The 15,192-nt window shown below is 32.6% G+C and overlaps 1 protein-coding gene across 1 annotated transcript; it reads right to left on the bottom strand.

Moving 5' to 3' along the window:
• Positions 1 to 317: 317 nt before the first annotated feature.
• On the bottom strand, positions 318 to 1,726 carry LOC18444434 (uncharacterized). The gene has a single exon (XM_011628843.3). It carries the CDS (start codon positions 1,340 to 1,342, stop codon positions 677 to 679), a length of 666 nt encoding a protein of 221 aa, XP_011627145.1. The 5' UTR covers positions 1,343 to 1,726; the 3' UTR covers positions 318 to 676.
• Between the last annotated feature and the right edge of the window lie 13,466 nt (positions 1,727 to 15,192).

The raw sequence follows: 15,192 nt of genomic DNA, 5'->3' as shown, positions 1-15,192 counted from the left end.
TTTTTTTTAGGGTTAAGATGGATCGATTTGGGTCTAAATCAACTAAAATAGCGTTTACTAAAATTGGGTTTGGCTATGAATCAAATATTTCAAAAAGACAACAAAAAAAAATCCCCAATTTCTTACCTTTAAAAAATAAATGAAAATAAGAAACAAACAATTCTCAATTCCTCACAAATAAAAATCCACACTTCTACAGTATGCAAACAACTCTCATCGCATTTCTGACTCCGTCAGAATTAATGAGAAAAAGAGAAAGAAGAGGCAAATTGAACATTAAGAAATTCATGTCAAATCACCAAATAAAATAAAATAAATAAATCAACCAAAAGCTCCACCACCGTTTCATTTCTTTTTTTTTTTTGAAACAAAAGAAAAGAAAATGAAATGAGAGTTCCGGGCCTCTCACAAAAATCCAGCGTCAAAGATGCGTCGCTTGTTTGACGCCTCACGCAAAATTCCAAACCCAATCTGACGCTCCGTCTACCAGCCGTATACGCATCGTATACGGCCGCACTGTGGAAGGACACACCAAAAAAGCCATGGTATCCAACCGTATACGTATCTGTATGTATAATTGAAATTAAAAAAAAGAAAAGAAAAAAAAAGCACTCCTCCAATTCGATAGGTCGGCGAAATCCAAGTTCAGGGACTCCAAAACCCAATTTACCGACGACTAAGCGGCCGCCTCGACGTGGCCCTTCCTTGGCCGTCCGATCGGACCGGCAGGGGAAGGACCTCGAAATCCGACGGTCACTGCATCGTACACGCACAAGTGGAAGGGAACCGGCCGCTCTTTGCTCTCTCTGCAAAGCTCGCATACTGTCGATGTGCGCTCTTTAACAGTAGAAAATAGGCCCCTCCCGTCAATGCCGTAATTTCCGTTTGCGAAATAACTTTCCGGCGAGGGGTACCCGCCGGTGAATTGCAACCCATTGCCGGGATTTGGTTTTCCAGAGTCTGGGTTCCGGCGTAAAAGGGTCTTCTCCGGTGAGATTTTGGATGGCAGAGCGCCCTCTTCGATCCTTTGAGGCTTCGACCTTCGATCCCTTTTGGGCTTCTTGATTGTCACTAGAAAGAAGGAATCGAGATTCGAATTATGGATTAGGATTTGAGAGAAGCTTGTGGTCTCAGTAATTGGGATTTTCAGGCGCTTTTGGTTGCTCTTTCGGCAAACCAGAGAGGTGGAGATCTGGTTAGGAGACATGCCGAGCTTTTGCGAAATTAGAGATTGCAACCGCTTGAAGGTTAAGGCATGGTGGATTGAGATATGGCCCATCTCTATGTCTACATCTCCATCAAAAAAGATCACCTTGTAAGGTGCGCTCAAAGGAGACTCCATTAGTGTGGATTTACAGAACTTTAGTACTCAAAGAACAAAAGAACTTGAAGAAAACCTGAACACAGGGGATTATTGAAGAAAAGCTGATCACAGGGGATTATTGAAGAAAAGCTGATCACAGGGGATTATTGAAGAAGAAGCTTTAATGGTGGTGAGATTTCTAGGGTTTTGATTGAAGAAGAAGCTTTAATGGTGGTGAGATTTCTAGGGTTTTGATTGAAGAAGAAGCTTTAATGGTGGTGAGATTTCTAGGGTTTTGGTAGAAGCGGCCTCGACGAACTTGAAGACGGCCATTGATGGGCAAACGTGGAAGAAGCTCCACAGCAATAATCGTTTGCAGTTTTCTCGAGAGCATTTTATATTTTTATTTACCATTGGAATATGAGTGGCGGTGTGGAGGGCATTTTCGGTATCAAAAATTGAATAGCTTTTCAAATTTTGGAAATTTCTATAAGAAACCTGCGGAGAGAGGATTGGCATGGGATTCCTTTTTACGAAAATGCCGCTCTTCGCTGTCTCTTTTTCAGGATTGCCATTTGTCCAAATGTTTTTTCAAAGTGCTTAAATACCCATTTTTAATGATGGAATGACGGTGAGGCGGTGATGCCTCCTGGAAAACGTCATTTAGTCTCAGGTAGATAAGAATGTTTATTTAAATAACTTATAAGTTTTTAAACATATTATCTTAGTATTTTAAAGTTTTTGTGATTTCTATCGTTAGTTTAGATAGGAATTGGTCCAAACCGAATCAATCATCTTAGTATTTTAAAGTTTTGGTACTATCGTTAATTTAGATGGGAATCGACCCAAATCGAATCAATTTTAAAATGATATTAGTTTATGCTTGATTCTTTTTAAAATCATCATCATAATTTTTTTTCAATTAATTGGGATCAGTTATATAAATTCTAATATGTCATTCTTCTCTATTAAGAGACATACACTCGATGAGACCATAAGTCCAACATCTTTTGGGACTACTTCTAATCAAGTCTTTTCAGGTCTATCTCTTAATATTTTCAATTATTCCACTTGAAATAACTTGCACTTCCTAGCAGGTATTGTACCTGATTGGAGCCACGCATGGCCGTTCCACCTAAGTCTATTCTATCTTATATTCTCGTCTATTGGTGCTGCATCTAAATTCTTTTGAATGGATCCATTTCTCACTTGTCAATCTCAACATCCATGTCAACTCAATTCTTCTTAAAATCTCCCATCCTATATTGTTTTTTAAGTTTGTCTAATTTATTATTATTATTTTTAAATTCTCACCTTATAAACCTCTATTTTTATTTTATGTATTTTTAATATTTTTTGTATCATTCATTAAGATCCATCTATGCTCGAATTGAATCGTTGATATAGTAATCTGATATGGGTTTGTAGATAAAAATATGCCCCACCGATCTGAATTTTAAAACACTTAATGATCCATATAATTTGCTATAAAATAAATTCTGTTTAAGACTATAGCAAGGCTCACACCTTCACATGCCACCTATTTACTTGTTTATGAACACAAAAGCATCTATATAATTAGAAAAGGAATAGGGCATTCATAAGGCGCTCATGCAAGCGTGTTTTCTCTCTTCTTCTTTTTTTTATTTATTCTTATTAAAATGGTGCTTAAGATCTTATAAGTATACAATTTTGTTTTTAATATATACCAAGAATTTGAAATGGATGGCAAAGCTGTAATATGATATGACAACGAGCGCATATTGTAGTGCTGCTAAAATTTTAAAGCCAAGGCCTCGCGCTGGCATTGCAGGATGACTCATACCAAACGCAAGCAAATCCCCCACTTTTTCCTTAATACCTTTACTATCTTTATTTGTAACCAAAGGAAAATTATTTGATGGGGTTGCAGCTCTATCAAATGCCTCAAATTAAAACTCAAAAATTTGCAATTTAAGGATTAAAAAACTTTTAAATCAATCATCTTATCTTTGACTATTATGGTAATTAAAAATAATTAAAATTTAAATTTTAAAAAATAGTACATTTTATAATAAATTATTTAGACTGTTTATTTCACTTTAATAATAAATATTCATATATTTACAAGATTTGTACCATTTTTTTAGTTTTAAATTTATAGTTATATCAAAAATTGATTTTAAAACCATGAGGGAGATTTTTTTATGCCCAATGTTCATCAAATAATGAAGATTTGATGAGAGACTTTATTTTGTTTTTGTAAAACTTGGGCTTTATAAAAACTGCATCCATAACAAAATATATGTACCTCACATTAATGATTAAACAAATCTACCAGAGGATCAATGCCCGATTCTCAATTAGACGATAGAGATTAACCCTGTATCCATGTAATGTTTGACCCCAAAATTTGCTATAATTATTGTCGTTTATCATTCGAATTAGTGTTTTAAAACCTAGATTAGTAGGATGGATAGCTCGTCAACGAATTCATGTTGGATCACTAGATTGGCAATTTGGATCGCGAGTCCAAATTAGTATGAATCAACGATCCAAAAATATTAAAAATAAAAATAGCCGTTAGTTGTTGGGGATTAAAAATGACATAAGATCATTAAACAAGATTTTATATATATATATATATATATATATATATAAAGATAGTTTTAGGAGTAACTCGGCTGGAACATACACCTTACCTGAACCAGTTCGATCCAGATCGACAGGAATCGACAATCCAAATTGTAAACACCATGTTTTAAAATAATGGAATGATGGTCCATGAGTATACTTTTCATTATGGCATATTTTCGGGTTAAAAAATGGTCATAAATTAGTTATAATTTAATTTGATTTGAAGGCATTATCCATTAAGGATCAGTTTTTAGAAGTTCCAAAGTAGTGGCGATATTCGCGGAATTTCGAGAAGCACGGGATTTGTGGTTGTAGCTTGGGGCCCAAGTAACTTCAACTAATCAAGTTCTCCCTTTTTTATGATTATTTTCAAATGACTAAAAAGGCCATCACACACATATAAATTTCCCATATGCCCTCTTTACTTCCTGTGGCCCGTGAGTCAATCCCAATAGGATTTATTTTCGGGGGAGGTTTGTGTAAGGTGCCAACCTTATACTATTGAAGTATGGTGTACCTCAACACTATGCTGAAAATGTAGTTTCGGTACTGCACCCTTACAATGATGTGAAATTCGATTGTTTCTTTTAATTATGAAAGTTAAAGTTCCACAAATAGTGACGATGAAACAGATTTGTAAACACTTGGAAATTTTGAAAAGGAAAAAGTTTATATAGAGCCAAGGCTCTAAACAATCAAATTGAGCCGACCACAAAAATTTCACAATAAGATGTAGTTTTGATGTGCAAATATCTTCAAATTGATCATCTTGACATCAAGATGTATACACATGAAAAAAATAGATTTCAAGTTTTGGAAATAATGTATTTTGTAATGTATTTTTGGACCATCAATTTTCAAAATTTTCTAGTTTTCATAGATCTGCCGATCTACACTATTTTTTAAGCTTTAAACTCTATAAATAATTATAAAAATATATTTTAAGTCTATTACACAGATTTCCAATATTGAAACCACATTTATCGATACTATTTGAAGGTAGGCTCTAATTTGATTGTTTAGAGCTTAGGCTCTATGCAAACCGCACCCTTTTGAAAATAGATGGTCCAAATAATGTGTTAGAAGATGAGACTCGAAATTCCCTCTTTTATGTATGTGAATCTCGAGGTCAAGATGACCAATTCGAGGGTTTTTAAGCATAGAAACAACATTCTCCGGTGGGTTTTTGAAGTGCACCCGCACTTGTATAGTATAAAGAAGACACTTTATATAAACTTTTTCCTTTATTTTAACTTTGTCTTGTGTTGTATTATTGGTCTTGTGTAAGCCTTCCCGAGTAATACGGTCATGCGTTCAGGCCCAATCTTAATATGAATAAGTTTTATTAGTATAGGGACTTGGAAAATTTCAAAAATAGTAACATGTGGTTTTTAGTATTAAATTATCATTTAATGAGTTATTCTCTCTATCTCCTGAGTCTCAAGTGAAAATGTCTCTCTAAAAATACCAACATGACTCCCTCTCCCCAAGTTGTCTCTCAGTTTTTTTTTATCTATTTTTCAAACTCTCTTCCTATTTATTCTTTCCAATTTATTTTTATTAAAAAAAATTGAATAACCAATGGGAGGTTGATATTTATTTTTTAATAATTATTGTTATTTACATAACAAATAACATAGGTCCTCAAGGAGAGGGACATGTGTCATCTAAGTAGAGCTTTATTACACTATAGGGAGAGACTTTGGGGCAGGGTACTTGTTGAAGGAGGTATTACAATGTGGGAGTTTAGGATATCCTACCTCCTAGTACAATTCATTATACATCTCCTATAATAAATATTTTTATTCGTAATTTTATAGAAATTGTAGAATTAAAAATTTAATTAAAAAATGAAATTTCCCCTTTAATTATTACTTTATCCAAACTTATGAGTAAATAATTTGAGGAAAAGTATACAATGAGACTATTTATTTTTATTACAGGGTGGTTACAACTAATTTTACTATTGGATGTAAGATTGGATGGCTACATTTATTCCATTGACTAAACTAAAACTTTAAATGGAATTTTCTTGAACTTTGTGACTCTCATTGTACCCAATCCCATAATTTGGATGCATATACACTTACATACATATTCTATTATGAAGATTGTTAATTTTGTTGGAAACTCAATCCTTAACACCCAAATCATAGGAAATTTTTTAGAAAAACATCATACATGATTGTGACTTGAGATTTAAAAAACAGTAATATGAATGTGCATCATACGTGCTTCTTGCTAGTTTTAGGTGACCTAATTTGTGGCCTAAGTTCCTAACCAATTAAATTATAAACTACTGCTGAAATATTGTTTTTAAATCACAAGAAGTAATTTTAAGCAACAAAAATTCATTACAAATTCAGCTTCTTTATTTTCTCTAAAACCAAATATTTGTATGAATCCTTATCCATCTGATATGAAAAGTGGACTTCATTTATTCCAATTAGATGGTATGATAATAACTTGATTTTGGAACCCCTAAATTTAAAATGGAAACAAATAAGGGAAATGTTAAGGTTTTTCTTACATAGTAAAGGGCACAAAAAATTCCCTCTATAACTGCAGGTTTTATTTTTTGGGATTGTCTATTCAGAGCCAGGGCCTCTTTTGTACATGGAGGTCGCACTTATTTTTGTTCCTTAAACTTTCAAATTGATGGTGGTAAAAGTGTCACTGAATAGACACAAAGTTCCAAATTGGAGGTGGTTCTAAAAGTGTCGCTGAATAGATACAAAGTTTCAAAAAAAAATTTACCGTATTTCGTGAACCATCCCAAGCCATCCAATTTGAAATCTAATGAATGGAAATGATTGTGACATCTATGTACAAAAGATAAATAACCTATTTATAAACAATCTTTTACTTTTTTTAAAAAAAATTTGTTTCATGCGGCAAGGACCACATTTCTACATTTGCGGTCCTGAAGGTATAAAGCATCCATCTTAAAGATGGATGCAAATAGATAGTCCATCTTAAAACAATGGAGGCTAACGTTCAAAATGCTTTTTTTAATAGAATTATATTTTTTTTGTTTTCAAATTTTTTATATTTTTCAATTTCATAATCTCCATGTTAAAGATTACGTGTCTTTAAAAATTAAGTCCAAAATTCCATCGCAAAAATAGATTTTTAAGAAGTGACTCATTTCTACATGGACTCATGGAATCTTTGAACAATTTGAGGCAGCAATTGAGCTCGCTTAAATGGCTTAAATAAAATTATAAAAATAACCCTGGCTTAAGGTTGGGAAAATAAATTGTCAAATGATAAAGATACCCCTCGGTATGTATTACTAATCCTAAACAACATGAGTTCTGATCATTTGGCAATTTAATTTTCCCAATCGTGAAAAATTAGGAGTATTTTTCTTGGGTCATTTAAGTGTGCCAAATAACGTAATGCCTTTGTTATTCAGGGACCGGTTAATTTCGAAATTGCTAAACAAGTATTTTGAGGAGGCACTTGTCAAATGAAATAAAGTAACCTCTGCAGTAGGGAATGCAATCACTTGAGATCTTTACTGATATTTTCCCAAAGAATTATTAAACACTAAAACTTATTAACTGAAAGCTTATCTTAATTATGTAAATGCCAAGAAAAGCATTATAACGACAGAAAAAGACAAACAAAATCATCTTATTTATTAGTACTCCAATGTGCAAAGGGAGTTTCTCATGTTACAAGGAAAGGGTATAAAATCTATGGCCGCTATTAAATTAAATAATTTTGAAAATATTTGTTGGATGATTTTGACACACATATAAATGATATGTCTAGGGCTGGACTCAAACCCGATTAGAACCGACCCAAAAATAAAAAGATATATTTTAATATATTTAAATATTATATTAAATATATACATGTATTATTTAAATATTATAACTAATAATATAGAGTTGTATTTAAATATTATTTTCGAAAGATCCTTTTTTGGCTCTTTCTTCAATCCTATGTCTCCTATCCCTAGGAGGTATTCCTCCATTAACAGGTATTTTCAAAAAACTCCATCTATTCTGGTGTGGATGGCAGGCGGGCGGGCCTATATTTCTTGGTTTCGATAGGACTCCTTACGAGCATTGTTTCTATCTACTATTATCTAAAAACAATCAAGTTATTAATAACTAGACGACACAAAGAAATAAGCCCTCATGTGCGAAATTGTAGAAGATCTCCTTTAAGATCAAACAATTCCATCGAATTGAGTATGATTATATGTGTAATAGCATCTACTATATCAGGAATATCAATGAACCCAAGTATTGCAATTGCTCAGGATACCTTCTTTTAACTTCTAAGGTCTATTTCTTAATTCAAAATCCCTCTTACTAACTGGAATAAAAGAATTAGTAGATCGTTTCTGCCCAAACTTTAAATATTATTTAAGTATTAATGCTATTTGGGTCGACGGTTCTATCGGGTATATATGGACTTGAACCCAAACCCAAATAGTGTTCAGGTCCAAGATTTGGACTCAAGCCCGACCCGCTGGGTCCAATTTTTGGACTCATACTTAGACCCAGGTTGGGTCTGGTCGTCGGGTACCAGGTCTATTGCCACCTCTAGATATGTTCCTTAGAAAAACATAGAACTTGTAATATATATAGCAAGAATGAAAAAACAAATCATCATCATTATCATTATTAGAACTTTTTTCAACTATTTAGGGTCGGATACATGAATCTTAGTATGCGATTCAACTCTATCATACATTCAACAAGGTCATAAGCCTCTATACATATTCTCACTACTTCCAATCATGTCATTTTGAGCCTACTTTTTAGTTTTTTTTTTAACCTTTGACTTCAATTAATGACAAAAAGAACCATAACAAAATTTCAAAAATCACATTGTATTATTAGTGAGGGTAAACTGACGATTGCCAAAACGGCAAAAAAATAGCATTCAATGTTGATCGACGGGCCCAATTACCGAAAACGTTTATTCCAATCGCCACCTAAAACAAATTATTGGTCCTTCTTAGGTGACCCCCTCTCTTTAATTACAAGTTCTTGTGGCATGGTGGATGCGGTCGATCAATGAAGCAAATAAAGCAACTTTGCTCACTTTTGCCCCTTACCTTCTACATTTAAGTGAAATTGGTCACCTAAGGCCTCCTTTACATTATTTTTATATGGATGTGGTTTCTATAAGGCTTAGGTCTTGTGGAGTGAAACGTCACATCAAAACCTCGTCCGAAAATACTTAAGATATGAGAAATCCCTATCATGGCTTTAAAATGTATTTTCACCACCAATAATGAAATTTGGAATTCAAAAAATAGCACAGATCTCTCATATTTGTGAACAATTAAAAGTAAGCATCCTAGATATTATGTTATAATATACACTATTTTTAAAACTTGAAACAAAATCGAGATGATCGATTTGAAAGTTTTTTTTAATAGTGGAATTAAAAGTTTTGGTGAGATTTAAGATGCTGCTTTGCTTTTTTTTCTTTTTTATATTAGTTGGAGTGCCAATTCTATCACGGGTCATTGTGATCATATAATGCTCACCTTTGTCTCATTATTCTTCCATACAGTCCAAATATGGCGTTCCAAGCTTATTATTTTTATGTTAAATGGAATGCCCACATCTATTTGTTAGCAACTACGTTCATATTTTCATTAAATAAAATTTAGGTCGATTTAAGTATGGGAATTCAATTAAAAAATGAGCTAGTATATCATTCCCAAATTAAATAAAAGGAAAATAAATAAAGGGAAAGCATATAAGATCATTTACCTTTGGTACAAGGTGGTCACAAGTAATCTTGACCATTGGATGAAATTGGATGGTTGCATTTATTTTATTAACCAAGCTCAAAGTTTAAAAGAAATTTTCTCGAATTTTGTGTCACACCTAAGCTATGAGGTTTCACATCGAATGATTGTAATATTGTGACCTCTCTGTACCAAAGATAAAGGGTCTCATTGTATATAATCCCTTTATGGGGATTGTACATTATGAGACCATTTATTTTTGATACAAAATTGTCACAACTTTTCTTAGCCATTAAATGTAAACTCTAACATATTAAAATGTATCACAACTTTCGAGAAAGGGTGTGGTTTGCATAAGGTTGCAACTTTAAATAATCCAATTAAGGCACACCTCTAAATTTTATCATCAACATAATTTTGATATAAATTTTTTTAGGATGGCTTGAGAATATATTTTCATTTCTAATTATAAAATTTTAAATTCTAAAAATGGTTCAAATCAAGTAGATCTATAAACATATGAACATATTGAAAATGGACGGTCCAAATAATATGTTGCAAGATACACTATTTCGCAGACTCGAAATCTTTTTTCCTTTTCATATTCATACATTTCAATGTGGAGATGATCAATTAGAGGGTTTTCCAATATCCAAACGATCTTTTATTTTTTGAGGTACACCTTTAATTCTACATTTTATGGTTGCAACCTTATATAAACTTTTCCCTTCGAGAAAATTTGTTTCGGACTTTGTGCTCAATTAGTGATACAACACGACCCATCCAATTTCACATCCAATAGTTGACAATAATTGTGACCTTCTTGTATCAAAAGCAAATGGTCTCGTCATATTCATTTCCTTTCTTATATAAGGTATTTCACAAGCAACTCAATCTCTTGAGAGACTAAGGTTGGGGTCATGGTGGTAGTACCACTTATGCCCCAGCTAATATCTAAGCTTCCATTTTCACTTAACGCCTTAAAAAAAAACTAACGATTTAGAAAACGGGCGTTCGTCATCTCCACTGAATTACCCAAAAAAAAAAACTCAAATCTTTGATCAATTTTTATAGTCAAAGGAACATACGCTCCAATGGGTATATATCCCTCAAATAAAAACAGTGTAGGAGTACTTCTGGGACTCCCAAATTTTAGATACATAAACCCCTCAATTTAGAACAAAACTTAAAAGAACGAAAAATAAAGAGGAAAAGAAAGAACCATATGCATTACATGAAAAAAGTCCACACATTGTAGAAACAAGAAAACCATAGGCATACAAAAAGGGAATTTTAGATAGGAATAGTGGTTTTCCAAGTAAAGTACCTTACAGTCAAATAACTACAGGCACAAATGGTTCTAAGAAACTCATAACGTTTTTTGGGCAAAGAGGTTGAGCCTAAGAAATTCATGATGAAATTTCATGGGAAACGTAAAGAGAATCGAAGGGAACTTTTGAGACCGGTGGTTATAATCTCGAGAAATATAGATATATAGAAAAGGGTGGTTTGTATAAAGCTGAGGCCCTAATCATTCAAAATAGAGCGCCACCTTCAAATATTTGCACCTTCAAATATTTGAAATCTTTGTGATGCCCGGAAAATTTATTTTCATCTCCAATTATAGAATTTAAATATTAAAAAATAGTGTAGATCGAACAAACCTATGAACATTTGAAAATCTCGGAAATTGACGGTTTAAATAGTACATTACAAGATGCATTATTTCTGAGACTTAAAATCTATTTGTTCTCATGGCCATACATCTTAAAGTCCAAATGATTGGATTGAGGGTTTTTCAGCATTAAAACAACTTCTTCCGGTGAATTTTTTAACTATGCATTAATTTGATTGTTTAGGGCATCACTCTAATATAAAATTTTTGGACAAATTACGTCTATAATGTTTTATTTTACCGTTATAACAAAAAGGTAAAAAAATATGTGTTATTTACACAGAAGGGACTAACCCCCTCATATTTTTTTATTTTTTTGAATTTTCCCCCAGTTTGGTCACATGTTAATTTTCATTTTTGTTATTTTTTTTATATTCATAAAGCAATCCAATGCCAAAAAAATGGAACATGACAATTTGTTGGGCGGTCCGATTGCTTAAATGCAGACGCACGAAGGAAAGAGGAAAGAAAAAATGATATAGGAGAGAGAGGAGAAATAAAAACCCCTAATACAAGTGGTCAGATGTTTGAAAAATCGGACATATGTCTGTTCACATTGTTTATAACAATAGGCGATTGGATGTTTAAAACATTGGACCGGTTGTGTTAGGGGTTAAAACGGTAGTGCGGTCAAACATTGGACTACCCTACAAATTTTTCTGTTTCATTTTTTGACATTAGATAGACTTATGAATAATAAAAAATAATAAAAATAAAATTACCAGGTGGTCCGAGGGCAAAGTTGGAAAAAAAAACGAGGGGGTTAGTCCTTCCGTGTAAATACCGTATATTTTTGGGCTTTTTTGTTATAACAGTAAAATAAAACAATACTGGCGTAATGTTTCTAAACTACAATCTTAAAAACAGTGCATCTTATAACATGTATTATCTAAGCCATCTATTTTTAAAGTTTAATTGTTTATAGTAACCTAGGATCAAATTTTAGGATAAAACTACAATTTTAGATTATAGAATTTCTAACACCGAAATTTTATTTTTTAGCAAGAGTTAAAGGTCCCATCTTTTGATTGTTTGACACCTTTTACAGACACTGCCAGAAAAAGGAAAGAACATAAAGGGGCAGAGAGGTTTAAATTAGGAGAGAAAGAGGCCAACCATTTGAGAGGCACTTCCCTCCCCTTTTCCTCCTAGTAGCAGTTTGGAAAGTCTGCACGTTACTTGTAACCTCTTCTTTGTTTGTTTATGAAATGTTTTGTGCAGTTGGAATTTGTCTTTTAGGAAAATGTTTGAGATCACTATTTTAGAGTTATTCCAATTTTATAAGGAAATAAGTATGGAGAATTGGAAAATGAATGCACAAGAATTATGTCCCTCTCTTTGGAAAGGGGGTCTAGCACCCTCGTACATTAGTCATCGGTTTTTATTCTTACCGACACCACTTTATTAATACCTTCAAAAACCTAATTCCTAAACCATTTGAAAAAACGGTTAGAGGCTTGTCTTCCCCATTGAATTTACCCCCCCAAAAAAAAAATGTCCCTCTCTTGAATTAATAGCTAGATACAGCCTAGATAATCTAATTTTGTTAAATAAGCTTTCACTCCCGTTTTTTTTTTTTTTTGACAAATAGCTTTTACTTTTTTATTAATGGCAATTGTCTTATTATTGGTCTTGCATCTAGCCAAAAGAGATTCTACTCTCACGAGAATAATAGAATGTTCATTTACTCCCTTAGGTAAAACCCCAATTAGAGTCAATAATAGAATCCCAAATTTTAGGGTTGTAACTTCTTCAACGCATGGATTAACCTCAACAAATAAAACAATCCAAAATGTACCCTCTATGCACTTGAAAACAATAAAAATTTTAGTTCTTGTTAAAAGTAATCATCTAGTAATTATTAAGTAATTACTAAATTTCATGATGAAAAAAGTCCTCCCAAATAGGTCTTGTATATGAGGGAGTAAAAATAACTATACCCTCAGGGAGCACAATATACGCGCTCTCGAGTCTATCGATGACAAAAGAGATTGCATTACAAGGAGAGAACAAAAAATGATGCATTTGCTTTGCACCAAATAACACGCAATCATTTTTGAGATAATACATCTTCTAGATTTTCTTGAATTGGTTAGAGTTCTTTGCATAAAAGGCAAAAAACTATACTTCAAATTTTCCGAATGAAAAGGTTGTCTTACTCATTGCATCAACTAATGTAGTTTGAGCCGAGGAATACATGGATATGCATGCAGCATATACCATTACAAATTACTATTTATTTAAGGAAAACGTTTATATGGAAAAAAATTATATCAGGCTGCAAATTTAAACTATAGAATTAATTAAGATGCATATAAAAAATCCATCTTAAAAGGCTCTTTTGATGTTGAAAACCCTCAAATTGATCGTCTTGACATCGTGATTTATGGATATTAAAAAAAAATAAAAATATTTCTAGTCTCAAAAGTAATGTATCTCGCAAGACATTATCTGGCTGATCCATTTTCAATATTTTTATTTGTTTATAGATCTGTTTGATTTAACCATTGTAGGAATTTAAAATTTTATAATTAGAGAGAAAATATATTATCAGTCACATCTTATGATAAAATTTAGAGGTGCACCTTACTTTGATTGTTTAAGGTGGACGTGCAGATATCGTATGAAAGTTGCTTACCATGGTCATTTGTAGTTTAGAAAATATACAAAAGAAAGAACCAAGAAGACATCTGCATTTAGACTCAATAATTCATCAAAAAAATATCGATTTAATGTTCCTAAATGTCAAAGAAGTGCGACGTCCGGGAACTATGTTGAAGACTTTCATATTAAATATTCAACCATTTAACTTTATAAACCTGCCAAACTAGAAATTAAATTTGGGAAAGTATTGAATGTGACCATTAATGTTTGATACAAGATGGTCACATTAATCTTGAGCATTGGAGGTGAAATTGGGTAGGTGCAATTATTCTATTAACCAAGCTCAAGCTTCAAAAGAAATTTTTTTGAACTTTGTGACATATCTGAGCATTCAAAATTCAAATTAAATGGTTATAAGGAATTGTGACCACTTTGTATCAAAGGTAAATAGTCTCATTGTATACAATCCCATTAAATATTTAACAGCTATCTTATTCAGGCATTTTATTGTATACAGTCCCATCAAATATTTATCAGCTATCTTGTTCAGGCATTTTGAGAGTGATTATTACAAACAAGGTTCAAAACATCGACTCTGCCAAGGTACTTGGGCCTGACCGAGGCGATATACTCTGCTGAGTCCGAGTTCCTATGTGAGTCAAGCTTATTTTTCTTTAACAAAAAATCACGTCAAATAATTTGATTTATATTATGAGGAGCAGATTTTATTCAAAGCGTGTCCGCTGCGTTGTATATAAAAATGGAGGCACCATTGCAACTACAGTGTGACAAATGGGTTAGCACCCGTGGTCTTTACCTCCAAATAGGTTGTGACGTTTTGCTTATTTAGAGCAAATAAGGATTACGTTGTTTGTAAAAATGGAGGCACCATTGCAATTAATGTGTGGCAAATGGGTTTAGAACCCGTGGTCTGTACCTCAAAACAGCTTGTGAGTTACATTCCTATGAGTGGAGTATTTTTTTAACTCTATTTTTTTTACTGCATGGATTTATTTTGGAGTTTTTTTTTCCATAACTCTCTTAAAAAAAAAATTTATTTTTACTCTATATTTCTTAATGGCTTGGATTTATGTTTTAGCTCTATTTTTTATTAATGGCTTGGCTTTATTTTAGAGTTCTTTTTTTCGTAACTGTCTTTAAAAATATATTTTTAACTCTATATTTATTAATGGCTTGGATTTATTTTGGAGCTATTTTTTCCATAACTCTCTTTAAAAAATAATAATAATCTTATATCTGGTGAGTCTA

The sequence above is a fragment of the Amborella trichopoda genome, chromosome 11 (genome assembly GCF_054954075.1).
Source record: "Amborella trichopoda isolate Santa Cruz 75 chromosome 11, AtrichopodaSantaCruz75HAP2 v2.0, whole genome shotgun sequence".
NCBI lineage: Eukaryota > Viridiplantae > Streptophyta > Magnoliopsida > Amborellales > Amborellaceae > Amborella > Amborella trichopoda.
This window is presented reverse-complemented; position numbering and strand designations above follow the sequence as displayed.